The sequence below is a fragment of the Sparus aurata genome, chromosome 4, assembly GCF_900880675.1.
Source record: "Sparus aurata chromosome 4, fSpaAur1.1, whole genome shotgun sequence".
Classification (NCBI taxonomy): domain Eukaryota; kingdom Metazoa; phylum Chordata; class Actinopteri; order Spariformes; family Sparidae; genus Sparus; species Sparus aurata.
This window is the reverse complement of record NC_044190.1, coordinates 5,932,623-5,951,578: the sequence shown is the minus strand read 5'-3', so window position 1 is coordinate 5,951,578 and position 18,956 is coordinate 5,932,623. Positions and strand designations below refer to the sequence as shown.

General features: G+C 41.6%; 1 protein-coding gene across 2 annotated transcripts in view; it reads left to right on the top strand.

Moving 5' to 3' along the window:
* The first annotated feature begins 5,602 nt into the window (after positions 1 to 5,602).
* tspan4a (tetraspanin 4a) overlaps positions 5,603 to 18,956 on the top strand; it is a 190,329-nt gene continuing 176,975 nt past the window's right edge. Inside the window, exon 1 of one of the 2 annotated variants that reach the window (XM_030414830.1) lies at positions 5,603 to 5,728. Coding sequence is in view for 1 of the 2 variants with exons in the window: in XM_030414829.1 (XP_030270689.1) it covers positions 11,987 to 12,029 (43 nt within the window). In the remaining variant the exon portion in view is untranslated. Of the gene's footprint in view, positions 5,729 to 11,971; positions 12,030 to 18,956 lie in introns of those variants that run through there. The other variant, XM_030414829.1, reaches the window with a different exon arrangement.

The following is an 18,956-nucleotide window of genomic DNA, read 5'->3' as shown; positions in this document are numbered from 1 at the left end:
CGCACAGAGCGAAATATGGGAATATTTCACTTATGTTGCAGAGAGTGAGGGCAAGCCCACGGACACCACACAGCCCGTCTGTAAACGGTGCTTTAAATCCGTAATGACCAAGGGAGCCAACACGTCTGTGTCGCTCTGCTCTGTGACTGTCTGTCACTATGAAACCACGGCCACTCTGTCTGCAGGCAGTGAGGAAGCAAAGAGAAGCTGCACACGGTAGGGGTGGGCGATACTGCATATTTTGGTATCGATCTTATACAAAGTAATTACAGAGCCAGTATTGCCAATACCAATACCGATACTGATACTTTTTTACTTGAAAATTCCTGATCATTGAGTGATTTAGTACTTTTTTTTAACTAGTTGACCATGATTATAATAATGATAAAACACAGGACAAAGATTTTAGCCAAATAAGAAAATTATATTTAACTTATTTAAATCTATAACCTATCTGCATGTAGGCTAGCCTAAATAGAAATACTGATGTTCCTTCAACAGATACACAAGGGGTTATCATATTCTGCCATATTCAAACTTCAGGTTTGAGATAGGCTCTATATCAATATAAGTATATATTTTTGAGTTCCAGTTACAGTGAACCTGAGTGAGTGGAGTGAGAGAAGTGAAGAGGAGCGCTGCGCTCACACAAACTCTGTGAAGAAATACGAGTGATTTGCTGAATTTAAAGAAGAGAAACTACAACAAAAATATCAATCTCATCACACTAGTATCAATCCGATACCAATACTCACCTTGGTATCGATACTATCGATATTTGGATCAATCCGCCCACGCCTAGCACACGGACAAGCTGCCCCGCTGTCGCACAAAGTTCATAAAGTACCGATACTAATAAAACATGAAAAAGTATTGTTCTTAACGGCTGGGTACCGCGGTACCTTTCTAGTATCGGTTTACCGTGCAACACTAGTGTGATTGTTGTCCTACTCCCTGTCCCTCTGTGTGATTGTTGTCCTACTCCCTGTCCCTCTGTGTGATTGTTGTCCTTCTCTCTGTCCCTCTGTGTGATTGTTGTCCTTCTCTCTGTCCCTCTGTGTGATTGTTGTCCTTGTCTCTCTGTCCCTCTGTATGATTGTTGTCCTTGTCTCTCTGTCCCTCTGTGTGATTGTTGTCCTTGTCTCTCTGTCCCTCTGTGTGATTGTTGTCCTACTCCCTGTCCCTCTGTGTGATTGTTGTCCTTCTCTCTGTCCCTCTGTGTGATTGTTGTCCTTGTCTCTCTGTCCCTCTGTGTGATTGTTGTCCTTGTCTCTCTGTCCCTCTGTGTGATTGTTGTCCTACTCCCTGTCCCTCTGTGTGATTGTTGTCCTTCTCTCTGTCCCTCTGTGTGATTGTTGTCCTTGTCCCTCTGTCCCTCTGTGTGATTGTTGTCCTTCTCTCTGTCCCTCTGTGTGATTGTTGTCCTTCTCTCTGTCCCTCTGTGTGATTGTTGTCTTTCTCTCTGTCCCTCTGTGTGATTGTTGTCCTACTCCCTGTCCCCTCTGTGTGATTGTTGTCCTACTCCCTGTCCCTCTGTGTGATTGTTGTCTTTCTCTCTGTCCCTCTGTGTGATTGTTGTCCTACTCCCTGTCCCTCTGTGTGATTGTTGTCCTTGTCTCTCTGTCCCTCTGTGTGATTGTTGTCCTTCTCTCTGTCCCTCTGTGTGATTGTTGTCCTACTCCCTGTCCCTCTGTGTGATTGTTGTCCTTCTCTTTGTCCCTCTGTGATTGTTGTCCTTGTCTCTCTGTCCCTTTTTGTGAATGTTGTCCTTGTCTCTCTGTCCCTTTTTGTGAATGTTGTCCTTGTCTCTCTGTCCCTCTGTGTGATTGTTGTCCTTCTCTCTGTCCCTCTGTGTGATTGTTGTCCTACTCCCTGTCCCTCTGTGTGATTGTTGTCCTACTCCCTGTCCCTCTGTGTGATTGTTGTCCTACTCCCTGTCCCTCTGTGTGATTGTTGTCCTTCTCTCTGTCCCTCTGTGTGATTGTTGTCCTACTCCCTGTCCCTCTGTGTGATTGTTGTCCTTCTCTTTGTCCCTCTGTGATTGTTGTCCTTGTCTCTCTGTCCCTCTGTGTGATTGTTGTCCTACTCCCTGTCCCTCTGTGTGATTGTTGTCCTTCTCTCTGTCCCTCTGTGTGATTGTTGTCCTTGTCCCTCTGTCCCTCTGTGTGATTGTTGTCCTTCTCTCTGTCCCTCTGTGTGATTGTTGTCCTTCTCTCTGTCCCTCTGTGTGATTGTTGTCTTTCTCTCTGTCCCTCTGTGTGATTGTTGTCCTACTCCCTGTCCCTCTGTGTGATTGTTGTCCTACTCCCTGTCCCTCTGTGTGATTGTTGTCTTTCTCTCTGTCCCTCTGTGTGATTGTTGTCCTACTCCCTGTCCCTCTGTGTGATTGTTGTCCTTGTCTCTCTGTCCCTCTGTGTGATTGTTGTCCTTCTCTCTGTCCCTCTGTGTGATTGTTGTCCTACTCCCTGTCCCTCTGTGTGATTGTTGTCCTTCTCTTTGTCCCTCTGTGATTGTTGTCCTTGTCTCTCTGTCCCTTTTTGTGAATGTTGTCCTTGTCTCTCTGTCCCTTTTTGTGAATGTTGTCCTTGTCTCTCTGTCCCTCTGTGTGATTGTTGTCCTTCTCTCTGTCCCTCTGTGTGATTGTTGTCCTACTCCCTGTCCCTCTGTGTGATTGTTGTCCTACTCCCTGTCCCTCTGTGTGATTGTTGTCCTACTCCCTGTCCCTCTGTGTGATTGTTGTCCTTCTCTCTGTCCCTCTGTGTGATTGTTGTCCTACTCCCTGTCCCTCTGTGTGATTGTTGTCCTTCTCTTTGTCCCTCTGTGATTGTTGTCCTTGTCTCTCTGTCCCTTTTTGTGAATGTTGTCCTTGTCTCTCTGTCCCTTTTTGTGAACGTTGTCCTTGTCTCTCTGTCCCTTTTTGTGAATGTTGTCCTTGTCTCTCTGTCCCTCTGTGTGAATGTTGTCCTTGTCTTATATATTACATTATATTTATAAAGTCTCCAGGTTGTCATGGTTCACCACATACTTTAGGACTTGTACTAGATTAGTATTCTCGTGGTAAATAAGATTAACAGTTATTTGAATTGTCAGTTAATACTTACAGAATTAGGATTAGGATTATCCAGTTTCCCAAAGTGACGTCCTCAAATTGCTTCTTTTGTCCGACCAACAGTACAAAACCAAACTCATAAATGACAGAAAAGCAACAAATCCTCACATTTAATAAGCTGGAACCAGTGAAACATTTTCCATTGTCTGTTGAGAAGTGACTGAATGATTAAAATACCAACAAGATAACACAATAAAGTTATAGAAACAATTTATTTACTGTCCAGTCATTATGATAGTTCATAATGCTTTACACTTGACATAAAGAAGCAGCAGAGTGTTTGTGGATATTATAAAACATGTGTTTGTGTTCTGATGCTGCTTTAAACTGCTCATTGAATCACTCAGAGCCAGTCAGCCCTTTAATGACTGGAAACTGTCAGTGAGCCAGCGAGTGAAAGATGATCTGAGCCCCACCCTGTTCAATATTTACATCAATGAATTGGCCAAATCCCTGGAAGAGTCAGATATCCCTGGTCTCACCCTTTCTGACATAGAAGTCAAATGCTTACTATTTGCAGATGACCTAATACTGCTCGCTCCATCAAAGGAGGCTCTACAAAAGCAACTAGATCACCTGCATAAGTTCTGTCAGACCTGGGCCCTGACCGTTAACCTGGAAAAGACAAAAGTCATGGTCTTCCAGAAATGACCTAAGAGTCAGAAAAATCCACACAGGTTCCACCTGGACTCTACGGACATAGAACACACACACAGCTACACATATTAAGGACTAAAAATCACATCTATAGGAAATTTCAATCTGGCCATAAAGGATCTCCAAGACATAGACATACCTGTCAAAATCTGGATCAAAATATTTAAATCAATAATTGAACCAATTGTATTGTATGGTAGTCAGTGTTGGGTGTAACACGTTACAAAGTACTTTTTTGAGTAATGAGCCCCAACACTGATGGTAGTGAAGTGTGGGCCCTCTCATAAACCAAGAAAAACGGGACAAACACCCAATCGAACGCCTGCACACAGAGATCTGCAAAAGCATCCTCAAAGTCTACAGGAACACCCCCAATAATGGATGCAGAGCTGAATTAGGCCAATTTCCCCTGTAAATTCGGATCCAAAAAAGAGCTATAAAATCTACCAACACTTCAAAGCCAGCGAGCCCAGCTCCTACCACTACAAAGCCTTCAATGCCAAGACGACAGCAAAGAAAGGAGTCCTCTCAGCCAGCTGGCCCACAGGCTGAGCTCCAACAGCACAGGGCACCAAGACCGCCCTCAAACAATCCAGCCCCACCTAATTATAGCAAAAGAAAAAGACAATTACATCAACTATTGGACATCTACAACCAAAACCCAAAGCAACCTCCAATGCTTTTTGGCCCTAAACAGACAATACTCCATGGCAGATTATCTGAGCTCTGTAACTGACCCGAGACTGAGGAAAACGTTGACTATGTACAGACTCAGCAACCACAGAGAGGCCGACACAGACAGACGTGGCTGCCCAGAGAGGAGCGGCTGTGTCAGCTCTGTCCACACAGACAGGTGGAGACAGTGCAGCAAGAACACACACTGACATCAGAACCCAGCTCTACACCAAAATTACATGCATAATCCCAAAAGTTACACAAACTCTCAGACCAAGAAAAACTACTTTATTTACTGGGAGAACAAAGTGCCACTGCTGTAGATGCAGCAAAATATGTGACTGCTGCCGCAGGAGAAGAGAAAAGCTGCACAACTACACCTGACATGATCTCCTCCACATGAGCCAGCTGCTGCTGACTGGGTTCTTACTGCACATTGATATATTGTTAATTAGCTGACTATTGTTCTGTAATTATTACCTTTATATGATACACACACACACACACACACACACGCACACATGCATGCACGCGCGCACACACACACACTTTCCTTTCTTTTAAAAAAAAAAATATTAATTATTAATTAACTATGTATTCTTTTTCTGTAGTCCTAACGCTTTGGCAATACTGCAAACACAGTCATGCCAGTAAAGCTTGTTGAATTGAATTGAATACTTTACTCTCCACTAGATGTCTCCATTTTGTTGTTTCTGATAGAGACAGTGAGGCAGAGAGATGTCTTTTTTTTCTAAAACAACTTTATTTCAATATTTCCTTCAGTTCACAGTTAAAACATCTTAAAAACATTTTCCAAAGAAAATCCTTCATACTAAAACCAGAGTGAAACATTAACTCTTCCTCCACCAGCAAACAGACGACATCATTAAAACACCACAGATTGATAAAAACATCCAGACTCTCCATCAGTTTGTGAAAGTTAAAATCAATAAAAACTCAGGAGGACAGAGACTGAGAGACAGAGAGAGAGACAGAGAGAGAGAGAAGAGAGAGAGAGAGACAGAGAGAGAGACAGAGAGAGAGACAGAGAGAGAGACAGAGAAAGAGAGAGAGAAGAGAGAGAGAGAGAGAGAGAGAAGAGAGAGAGAGAGAGGAGAGAGGAGAGAGAGAGAGAGAGAGAGAGAGAGACGGGGGGAAGAGAGAGAGAGGGAGAGAGAGAGGGGAGAGAGAGGCTGACTCTACCCTGTGGAGGAACCACTAGTGAAGTTGTGTCTGACTGGAGGAAGCAGACAGCAGCCGGACAGAACTGTGGATTATAAGTTGGTGGTGAGTGTTTTTCACGTTTCTTTTACTTTTCACATGAGTTGTATCAACAAACTTTTATTTCTGACTTTGTTCTTCTCTACTTCTTGTCTTTAATCTATATTCATACATCAGCGACCTTGTTTTAGAGACTCAGCTCTGATAAACTGGGAGCTTTTATGTGCTGGGATTGTCTACTTAGAAGGGATAAACTACATCCTGCCTCCATTTATCTTGTGTGAACTGGTTAATTAATCTTGCACTTGGTTTACTTAACGGTGGGATTACATTAATCACTCTTGAGCTCACTGTATGATTTGCTCCTAAAACAGCTCTTTAATAATGTATGTTTTTAATGCTTGTTGTCCATACTCTGTGTATGATTGTGGAAATGTGGTGATGTGTGAGAACGTGGCTCTCTGATTGGCTGAGGAATGTTTCCCTGGACCTCGATGAAAGACGGAAATAAACTTGTGGAGAAGAACAACATTTCAGAATACCAACCATTCCTCAAGCTATTCCCTCCCATAAGTTTTTCTTTTTTTTTTCTGGAGGGGTTACAGGAACTTTAAGGCCTCAGTGACTTCTCAAAGCCAAGGCCGGCTGGCAGAGTGCAGAGGAATTCACTGCCATACAATGTGCCCTTATGTTAGGTGAGCAGAGGGCTTAAATCCTCCCAGACAGAGCTGCTCCATGTTACACAAAGCACATTAAATATTAATCTCAACTGTAATGAGGGCATGTAAGGCTGTGGAAAAGAGAAATCAACCCTAAAACTGTTGAATGTGATTGTTCCTTGTCATCCTGTGAGACTGCTGCTGTTTTTGAAATTGTTGCATTGGTGATATTTGAAAGCTGTAAAAACTTCTCGTCTGTCCAGAACAATCAACGCTAAATGACAAGTTTCAGACATCATCCCTGAACAATGAAAAAGAGCAATTTCTTTATAGGCTCTAAATGTCACGCTGATTTTCAACAGTCGTACATGGAGAAATATATCGTCATCGAGTGAGAGGTGCCATTTTATGAGCACTGACAAAAAGCACAACAGACCACAATGCACTGCAGCTGAATGAGAAGCACTATTCTGACTTTCTTTCAGCCAGACACACTCTCGCTTCACATGGAGCTACACAAATACTCAATATTCACATGGTGGATGTGAATGCCAGAGTTCACAGCCTTCCTTTAGGACTCCTTTAGGAGTTTGAGGTACTTTACTTGAGTATTTCCTTTTTTTGCTACTTTATAGTAAAGCAGAACTTTTTAATTCGTTTATTTGATCAGCAATCTGATAGAAAAATTACTGATACTGATAATCATAAAATGCTAAATATCGTCCGCCATTTTTCGAAATCTCCTTATCACATCATAGTAATAAATCAGTGACTTGATCTATCAAAGAAAAGTGGCAATCAATTAATCATTTAAGTCATTTATGAAGTGAAACACAACCATGTGCTGGTTACAGCCTCCTAACATAAACACTTCTGCTTTTCCATTTCTTCTCATAATTACTTGATCAGTTACTTGTAATTAAGAGTGCACTGATCAGACCTTCTCTCTACAGATACCTAAACTCTAAATGCCTCTGATACCAGCGCCTCAGGCACGCTGGGACACTACAAGATTAAGTTGGTGGACTGCTGTGACTGAATAAATGAAACAGAGAATTTATAGCCGCAGATTGATTCGCTTTTTAACCAACTGCTCACATAAGCCAGTGGTTGCATGACACATGGGTTTGTCTTCCAGTGACATGTAAACCACATCGAACAGATTTTAACAATAAGCATGGCGTCACTCGAGGGGGTAACCAAGGATGTGACTTCATGCATTCTCGAGTGCCTCGTCCCATCTCCTCTGTCTGCTCTGCTAACAGAGACCAGCAGCAGCTAATGTCAGCTAATGACCAGCTTCCAGCACAACACAGAAGATCCACAGCGTTCCTTTTAGTTTGTCTTGCACCTTGATGCTTTTGAGTTGATGCTGTGAGGAAACGGTCAGGTTGAGTGCCATCATCATCACCACGGCTAATGAAGGGTAAAAGGTCGAAGTGCTCGTTAATCGGCTGGTTGACCTATTGACACAAGTGATTCTCATCAGTGTGTGTGTCGATGACAGAAAAAAATACACAGAAATACAATATTGCTGAACCGTCCTTCATCCTCGACTCTTGTGCGAAGTCCATGACTGCGCTTGTACCCCTGAAAGTGCATGCAGGCTATAAGTAGTGTTCTGGTAGTAGTGTTCAACTCCAGGTTGGGAGAGGTGGTAATCAGGACTGGTGCCTCACAGTCCTTCAACCCAGTATTTATCTCAAGTGCAGTGAGGACTGGGGCTGTTCAGATCCACAGGAGCATCCCTCATTGTAATGGGCATTTCTCATTAGTCTAATATCAGTGATCAAACTGAGTGATTAATTGTTAATGATTATCAATCAATCAATCAGTAATGGATGCAAGTGTAAATGCTCTGACACACTAACACATCGCAAAGACTACAGCTGTCGACCAACGAGCTTGTACATTCTGCACCTGTGTAAAGGAAATACCTCTGATGATATACAAACAGCTGTTTTCCGAGACCAGTCTCCCTCAATACAGCTGCTTCTAATCTAGAATATGTCAGGACACAGCACACCGACTAGAGCCACTGATGTGGTGAACTAAAGTTGATAAGCATTAAAGAAGTAAGTTACATCAGCTCATCAACTTCATAGATACACTCATGTTCTCTACGTGACCTAATGACTGCTGCTCACTACATGCTCACAGTTACAGTCAGGCTGTCCTGACACCTTCCAGGATGTGCACAGAGACAGCAGACAGGAGGAGGCAGCTCCATGTCCTCCCACATTTCATTAACTCCAGTACAGCTGAACTGATGAGCTGATGGCTCTGGACAGTTGGCGGCTGCCTACTGTTTACATTTCAGCCTGAAACGCCAAGACCAGAACTGCTGCAGATACAGGGTTTTCAACCTGACTGGGATTCTCCTGGCTGCTTTACAGTCCAGCGAGTTTGATGGAAGCAGTGAAAATATATTTGGGAGAGGAGGTGTTGAGTGTTTTCTTTAATGGTCACAGCTGGTGTTCGTTCAGCTACAGCTCTGTGGCTGACTTGTGGGCTCCTGTAGGTGTGGTGACTCTGGATAATTGAACAGTGGCTCTACTGAAGGTGGATGTAACAAGGCTGCATTGTACCGCTGCTGCAGCTGTGTGTGTGTGTGTGTGTGTGTGTGCACAGTGTGTGTGCACTGCTCTAAATTCACTTTCCCTCACTTCTCTGTTCCTTCATTCCGTTTTTTTGTGCCTGTCTCACTTTGTTACCTCAGTATGTTTTATGTTTCGTGCCTCGTGTTCGGGAAGCCCACTTTTGTTCAGTCCTGTCAGAAGAGCAAAGGGCTGAGAGGCGGACGGTATATGTTATATTGGATATAGATGATGTGCTGTTTATTTTCTGATTTCACTGGTAGAGGGAGCTGCATGAGCATAGGAATGAAACATATATGATATCTAAAGAGAAGTCAGGATCGAGGTAAAGTAAGAAGATACAGGAGGATGTCCAGATTTAGATTTTGTTCAGCACGGATGCACAGTGAGTTGTACAGGAACACAGTGTGAAACACATGAGATGCAGCGCTGCAGACCATTAATCATGAGTACACAGTACCACAGCTCAGATGTTATAAAGTGTGATAATGGCCGATATGAATTAATTATTGGACTAAAAGGCAAAGCATTAGATAAGATACAGAGAGATTAGACTTTAATGGTTCTGTTCGGTCAGACTAGGTAACTGCAGCTGCAAAAATAATAATTGTACTGCACAAGAGCAGCCCAGAACCAACATGAGCAGGTTAACTCAAAGACAAAGACAGGACAGGACTGACTGGACCTACTGTGTGTTTATGTGGTGTCGGAATAAACAGAAAAAAAATGTTTTGGACTGGGACACACAAACAATAACTCAGCAGTCTAACAAAAAATGATGGCACAGGAGTTGATGTAATATGTCTCAGAAACATGGTGGACAAAAGTAAATAATGGGCTGATGAAGAAACCTTTATCACAGTAATATATTTAATTTTGAGTTTCAGCTCCTGAATGCAGCATTAAATACAAACCAAACAGAGGAGGGGATGAGGCTCAGCACGGCCGAGGGGAATGATGTGAAGAGACAAGCAACCAGGTGAAGAGCTGGTGGGCTGGGAGCAGCACTGGGTAGAGAGACGGAGCAGGGACTGACCCACTACACAGACTGTATAGAGTTCTGTTCAGGTGCCCTGGTAGCTTAGCTCCACGAGCATAATGCTCCATGTTCAGAGGCTGCAACAGTCAGTGGAGTAGAACAACAATAGCAGGATATGGAAACACTTAAAGATACAACAGTTACCATTTACTGAACTGTAAAATGTAAAACATGGTATATTCTTTAATAAATGTGGTGTAACTAGTGGAATTAGTTGAAATAGTGTGTTCAAACAGCTGCAGGGAGAAAAGGTGCACTTCAGACACAGAGGCTGACAGGATGTACTTTAAACACTAAAAACAGAAAGGACAGACAGACAGACAGACAGACAGACACACACACACACACAGTATCACAGCTCACACCACTCAGACCTTATGGGAGCTCAACATTACAACACAACACCTGAGCAAATGTCTTTTCAGACACCACATTGTGGCAGATGTTACACATTGTACTTCTCAGTAAAGTACTTGTAATTAGATACATTTCTTGAGTAGGAGTAGATAGTTACAGTCCAACACTGGAATGTAACTACAAAATGTAGGGGACATATTTGTTTAAGGCCCTCAACAAAAGGGCAACTTCTGATGATACAGTGCAAATAATGTGCACAGCTGCTCAGACTTGATGTCAGTCCGGCTGTTTTGTTGTTTTTCCCGCCTGTCCTCTCAGGATCCAGCGGCCTCTTAAGTTTTGAAGGGTCTACTTTGTCCCCTGTGTTCCTCCTTGTTGTGAGCTCTGCTGAGATGCCGAGTGGAAACCACAGACCATAACCACACTCTCTCTCTGCTGCTGACTCCCAGTCTCACGCCCAGTTTAACACGGAGAAAATACAGGCAGGACGATTTTAGTTTCCTCCCTTCCTCACACCCTATATCTCACTTCAGCCACCATAATTTAGTCCTCCTGGCAGACAATCCCAGCCATATATCCTGCTTAGTTTTTGTGTTCTGGCTCCTTAGTTTTCTCTGTAGGTGCTAAAAATAGTAGCGGGCATTTACATTCTGTATATAGCTGCTGCTTGTCGGCATTCTTGGTAGTGCAACTGCAGACTAATCTTTACATAACATGTAATTTAACCTGGCATGGAGAATTCTTTAATCATACAAGCATCCCACAAAGACGGAGCATTTCCTGAATGTATCTGTTTGTATGGTCAGAGTTATATTTGCTCTCAAAGCTTCCTCCCTGCATGCCCAGTTTCTTGATACAACTACAGGTAGAGTTCTGTCTGAGCAGCTCGTACTGAATGACACATCTCAAGGCTTGACTCTCATTTACATTCATTTCTGTCAGCCAGTCTGACCAGTCTTTGCTGATCTTAATAGATTTAGTCTAACTTTATAGAGGTTGGCTCCCAGGACGCGGATCATGCTACAGCCTCTGAGTAAAAATCCATTTTCATGACTTTAAAATGGAGAGCATCTCTCTACTAGATTTGAAGAACAACGCCTTTCTGAAACTTTCCAAATCCCATGACGTCGTGAAACTGTGCCGCTTTGAATACAAAGTAAATTGAGATCTGTTGCAGACGATCAACACAGAGTGAAGTATAATGAAACATTTAACAGAGCTTTTTTCTCCAGCTTTTAAAACACTTTCCCATTTAAATAGTGACCATTTGAGGCCGAAATTATAGCTCTGGCTCTTCTTCCATGTGTCTTTGTTTGCTTGTCCCGTCTGGATTTGTTTTTTGTTTTTTTTGTACCATTTAAATGTGCGGTTTCTTCTCCAGCTCAACAGGGAGCCTCTGTGAACAGCTATCTTCAAGCCACTGCAGCGGCTTTGAATGGGACGCATTCGAGCTTGTTTTTTGGCTCAGCCACTCAGGCACTTACTCATTCCAGCACCGACGCTTCTCTATTTTGTTCTATAACTGGTTCTCATGCACTTTTCAAACAGAAAGCCGTAACACACAATCAGTTGTAGCTTCGAGTTTGCTGTCAAATATCTGTCTTCTTCTTCGTCGTCTCTTGATTTGGAATGAATATATATGATATGAATAGATACTGAATAGAATAATTTCATGTTGCCCTGGAGAAGAGATGTCTGCCAGCTTCTACAGAAAGGTTTGTACGACGGAAAGTGAATTGTCACTCATTCTGTTATAGACTGTTGTCGACATGAGTGTGTCCTCAGTTTCCTGAAGAAGGAAACATTTTAAAGTTTGCTGAAGCTACTCATGATTGGATGAGACTCAAATCAGGCATACACAGTCTTAAGTCTTAACTTCTTGAAACTGGAAGAGAGAGATGCAATGATGGGAAATACATTCATCACATATCAAAATATACTGTTTGTGAGCTTGGATCCTTTGAAAGATTAGCTTGTAACCTAGGTTAGCTTATGTTAGCTCACTAGTTCTAACAGCTGACCATTACATTCGTTGTAATTAGTTCGCTAGTTAGCACCATGGTGGCCAGCGGAGTTTTGCCTCTGCTGTAAACTTAGTTTATTACAATCCATGGCGTTAAATAAGTAAAAGTGAATAAATATTCAACTTCAAAATTTACAGTAAGTCCTGACTGCTGCCGCATACGTCGAACTTTCTGCCTTCTGTTGCTTCCGGCCGCCAACCATCTCTGCAGTTCAAACTTCTCTTCTTCTGTGTAGTATCAGTGTAGTATGCACATTAGCGCTGCCTTCTGCTTCGGAGGGTGAATCAGAGATTAACTAAAAATAAAACATTATCCCTGCAGCTGCTCAACACTTAAGTAAAAATAAAAAAACATACAGGCTAGAGTAAACTGATGGTTAAATAAAATACATTTTGTCCTCCACTAATGTCAAATGCATTGTAGACCATTTGTCCCAATTGAATTGTTACTGTTTTTTTTTTACTGATTTTATTTATTTGGAGAAGCACTTTGAGATTTTATTGTATTTTAGCATGTGCTATATATATTAAGTTTATTTTTGAATAATCCATATTTAAAACCATAGAAATAACAGGACTTTATCATTCTTAGCATGTAATAACTTAATTCTATTAAGTTGTGCTTAAGTGATGTTTTTAAGTTATGCTCACTTAAATACAAAATAGTTCCATTTAATCAAAAATGATTAGTCAAAATGACTCAAAAAGGAACAACATGATACACCAACTTGACATAATTAAGTAAGTAGAACTTTTTCTAAAACTTTGAGTATAGAGTACTTAATCTATTTAATTACTTTGAACGTTCGGGTTTACAGTGTGCTAAAAGAAAAGTGGACAGTGAAAATTGGCAGTTCTAAGAAGAGTGGACTAAAAAATTTGCATTAATTCTCCCTCCAACCAGCACAAGACCCATGTGCTTAATATGCCAGGAGACTATAGCTATGATGAAGATTTCCAATTTGAAACGGCATTATGAGACAAAGCATAGGAACTTTGAGGAGACATTTCCTTAAAATTCAGAGGTAAGAACAACAAAAATAAATGTACTGAAATCGTCATATCAAGCTGCAAGTAGGATTCTTGTCACATCTATGACATAACAACAAAAAGCAACAGAGTGCTCACATAGAGTCACATAGAGTGGTGTGGATTTTGGATTAGCACAAGAAGCCATTCTTAGATGCAGAAATAATAAAATAATGCATGACTGAAGTGATGGACACAATGTTTGAAGACATTTTATTTCAGTTCGTATTTTTGTTATTTTGAAAGGACATTTTGTTTTGAATACTACAGTATTATTGCAAGTGTCCTGAACGACCTCAATACATGGACCTTTGAGTCATCGAAAAAAATCTTTGTGGCCATTTAAAATGTGTATTTGAGTACCCCTGGTGTAAGTGCTTCAGTCAGTGACTGAATTATTTATGTATTTTTCTTAACTAATTTTTTTAATGCAGAAATCTTGCTGCAGATGACCTGTAACTGGTCCTATCAGCTGGAGACACAATGGGTCAACATCATATAGTCTTAACACAATATCACGGAAAAATTACACTTAACACATTTTAATGGACCTGCGATGAGCTGGCGACTCATTCAGGGTGAACCCTGGCCTACGCCCATAGAATGAAACTGGATTTGGCCCCAGTAAGCCCCGCAACCCCTTAGGGGGGAAAAGCGGCAACATCCCGCGACCCTCACGGATAAGCGGAAAAGAAAACGGAACGGAACGGAACGGAACATTTTAATGGACCTTAAAATACCCCTACCTGAGAGTAACTGGGGCAAAACCCCATAATAGTATGTTCTCATTTACATTGAATTCATGGATATAAAATAGTCAAAAACAAGTGCTTCAGTGGAAAAACAGCCCACTCAAATAGCAAATACAAAACTGCATAAGCTTTTAAAAGTATAATAAACTATATGTTACTAGATTTGAAATCTCATTGGCAACATGATGCAGGAAGGACAACGTGTGATGTTCCCCACGTCAACATTATGCATATGATTAATTACAACTACAAAGTTGAGTTAGATGTATATTATAATGTGAACTAGACACATTTTGCCTGATGCTTCTCACGTTCGACAGTCTGCAGTCGGCCATCATGTGGTCATGTAGTCTGCGGTCCTTCTGTTCAGGTTACTTTACTCCATCAGAAGGAACTCTTTATGTCTGTTCGGAATTGTGGCCAAAACTCTTTTGACCCCTTTTCTCTTGGTCATTTACTTTGTGGGGGAAACTCGCTCTAGCAAAAAACTGTGAAGTTGTAGTTTTCTGTTTCCTAATGATGCTTCCTGCTGTGGCGTCGTTAGGAAAGTTTTCAGCTCGCTCCAGATTTTATCGCTCCCTCGGACCATGGTTGAGGTTTTCACTGATCCATGTCATCGTGCTTTGTTGTGCTATCACCCACTGGACATCGACTGTTGTGTTTTATTTTGTGTCATGCAAACACTGAACACAAGCTCATCCAAGTTGCAGAGAATCTAAGGCCCAGTCTGGGTAGGTTTGGAAACAGGGTGTGACGGTTTGAAAGTTTGCAGATGGACCCAACAGCAGACAATCAGACAGGTGAGATGAGGTGATTTATTCAGCAGTCAGAGGGATAAAGTGCAGTTCAGGGGTAGGTGGTGAGGCAGGTGAAGCAGGGGTTACTTCAGGTAATGAAGCTAGCAGCTGGTGGGGTTAAGGTGCTGGGTTACCAGAGAGTTGAAGGGGTCCTGAAAGCGCCTCGGCTTGGGGAGTCTCGGGTGGAGTGTGGCTGGTAGTAGAGGTGCGCAGGCAGGAGGCTGGTAGGTGGAGAGGCTGGGGAGGCCAACACTGGGGAGGATGAGGACTAGGAAATTACACTCAGAATATGGCTCAAAGGTGTTGGAAACAATGTGGAAACAAATGCAGAGTTGACCGTGGTACTTAACCAGTGGGTGATGAGGAGATTAATTGCAGGTGTGTGTGTGAAAGGTCCGTACCAAATACCACAATCATGACACAGGTTTTTTTTTTTTTTTAAATACCCTCCATCCAGACAAGTGACACAGTTCAAAAGATAAACTGTGTCCACACAAACACACACGCCATGTGTGTGCCGCCTGGTTGCTTAGCTACAGAAGTGAGCGTGGACGAGGAAACGTGACTGCTCCTCATCAAATCGTCTTGGATCATTTATCAGCAAAACATTTTTATCTTTCTTTTTCATCATTGTAGTATCAGTGTATGTCTCTGTCTTTCTGAATATAAACATCCATTCATCAATGTACTAACTCACATACAACACATACATCAGTCCAGGTTCACCAATGATGCTACAAACACTGATAATCATCCCAGTTTCAGCTGGGACACTGAAAACAGGGAAGAGTTTTCCAACAGATCCATTTTCAGTGACATGTTTACAGAACACACAGCGGAAGCTTGTTCAAAAGATCTCCTTGTTGGTGTGGACAGGCCCTTCAGGCATTTAACATTTGTGGGATGCAACCAAATTTGATTTGGAAGTGTTCCTGCAGGGCTTTGAATAATTATTCCACTTTTAATTTTTAATTCATTTGTAAAGAACTCCAAGTGAACTAAAAAGCACATTTTTGGGGAGTCTGTTCCAATCACAAACACAAACATCCTAATTCAGTCTCTTTCAGATGAAGTTAACTTTTACCTTCTGGACTGCTTCATGTTGCCCTGATTAACAAGAAGATCTTTCTTGTGACGAAGCCCAGAGAGAACTGAGTCTTTTCTTTTAAAGCTTATTATTAGAATCACAACTACTGTGAGCAGCACATGCTTCTGCTTCTCTTCAGTAGTGCTCATAGTTGGATTTTCTCCATTGGCCTTCTTGTTTTAAGGCAGTGGCACATCCATAATGTTAACTAACAGAAAACATTGTTTTCATACTATTTTGGGAAAATTCATCTAATTATATCTGCAATCAGCTCACAGTGGTTAATGTCACACATCATTAGCCCCTGTTAGCAATAATGTTCCCGGCAATGTAATTAACCCTCTTGTCGAGGCCTTTGTCGCCATGATTACTGTGCCCTTTGTTAGCTCTGCTCCATCCTGGCCAAACCTGCACACACACACTCACACAAACAAGCTCAGTGTGTCATCTTATAGACATGGATGGGTTACTGAACAGGCTTACATCTACTAAACAACTATAGAACAACCAGACAGAGACTCAAAGAGAAAACACAGAGATGCAAAATGATCACAAAGAGACATAAACAACTGCAAAGAGATGTAATTTGATTACAAAGAGACATAAAACAACTGCAGAGAGGCATAAAACACCTACTGAGACACTCAAAACGACACACAAACAGACATAAAATAATTACAAAATGATTGCAAAGAGACATACAACAACCATTAAGAGCCATACAACTATAAATAGGCATAAAACAATTACAAAGTGACATAAAACAATTTCAAAACAGCTGCTAATATAATACAACATGAAACAACCACAAAGAGGCCAAATGGACAGTAATGAGCGTAAAATGGCTTTAAAGATGGGCCAAATGGTTGAAGAGAGATAGCAAAATGACCTCAAAGAGATATTAAAGGAGTAAAAGAGATGTAATAATGTGTCAATGTGACTACAAAGAGACACGTGGGGCTGTTACATGTCTGAGCCCAGGGGCCAATTACCCCTTCATGCATTTAGATATGCTTTGTGTTGTTTTAGTGAGATTAAAGGAAGTCAAGTCTGGTCTTACTTTCAGACACACACACACACACACACACGCACGCACGCACGCACGATGATGATGGAGAAGTAAATGCCTAGTTTTGCTCCTATTTGTTTTGCTCCTTTCTGGGTCTGTGATATAATTAACATTCACAGGCTGCCACTCGTCGGTCCACAGTGACTTGTTCTCATTGAGAAGTTCACAAGGTACTCCTTTACTGCCACAGCCTGCGGATTAGTTGCTATGGAAACAAAGCTGTCGGAAGTAAGAAGGAATACTTTAACCGATACTTGTGTTTGCTTCCTCCAGTGGAGGATATGTTGCAGTAAAGTTTGAAGAGTGTTGTTGACAGAGGCTCGGTCGCTCTCAGGGACTGGAAGTGTTGGAGAAACCTTGACGAGTATTTCTCCTCTTCCTGCACATCCTGCTGCTCTGGACTGGAATTCAAGTTTATGTTTCATGTTTTAAGACGCAGAGATTTTGAGTGTTTGCACATAATATTATTAATATTACGGTGAATATTCATCAAAATCAAAGACCTTGCATTTATAACTTGATAATACCCTCATGAATTATTCACTAGGAGGAGCTACAGTAACCTTGAATTGTTTGCATATTACGACCTCTGATTGTTATGATGATAGACTCCAGCTCCGAGGTATTAAGTGAGAACACGGCCTGTGTTAATGCCACTTCCACTGAGGGCCTTTTCTTGCCATCAGGGTTTTAGAAGGTGATCAGATATGACACTGTACAGCGTCTTTACTCCTCGCTGATAAGACAGCTTGCAGTTTAGAAGTTGGCCACCGGGGGCTAAATGAGCCATTTAGAGAGCTTGGTGAAAGGACAGCTGGATGACTTCCTGAGCTCATGTTTAGAGAGGACTCAAAATCTCACCTGACCGAAGAAACGGGTTGTGAGCGTGAATGTATGTTAAGTATTTAAAAGCTGTTGTGGTTCCTTGTTGTTAGATGAAATGAATCAGCCAGTTTACATGAGTAGGCTGGTGGTGTTCTACAGTTTTCTTTGTTTTCAACAGATCCTATTGAAATACTGGAGCTTGAACAAATATTTCGGTTAGATGATATTTATTGGCTGAATCATTATCATTAATCAATCAGTAAAATCATTGAATTCCTTGTGAAATGTATTGTTTCAGTGCACTGAAGTCATTCTATTCACTAAAATGTATTGACAATTAATTTACTGTTAGAATATCAAAACCAACAATGAACTGATCCAATTACAAGTGTTTCCTGTGTAGCTTGAGACAGCTCACTCCTCTAATAATGGAGGAGCAGTCAGCTGTTACATAGAACAAAGGAAGCTTGTTTATTGAATTTTTATAGGCTGCCATTAGTAGATTAGAATCCTACACCAGGATCAGATCGAACAGGATAGAACAGTGCTCGACTGTGCCCGCCCCCTGCTGACACAGCCACCGAGCCATCGAGTCTAAAACTGTGCTGATGTTCTAGATGTTTTCTAAACGTTTTAAATGCCTCATTCAGCTGCACAGTTGTATTCTAATAAACTCGATGCCTTGTGCCACAGACAGTGTAGTGAAAAGCCAGAGTATTGTAAGACAAACTATCTTGTTTGTTGGTTTTGGTCTTTTCATGAGATTTATTGGCAATAAGCGGAATATGGAATAATGAGAACTTCATCCTCGTGGCAACAGAAAATATATTAAAAGACAACGATTTAAATCCAAGTCTATGAAACCTGCAGCGCTGGGTCGCCTTTGATTTCCCCATAAATAATTCAGGTTTTTCCTTTAATCTGGAGGTTTAGAGTTTGAATAACATGCACAACGCTTCATTCCTGTCTCTGAACAAAGTAATTCTTTTTTCTTTTTTGCATCAGTCACAACTTTGTTTGTTGTGCTTTCATCCATTTAACACATCATCCGCTCACAGTG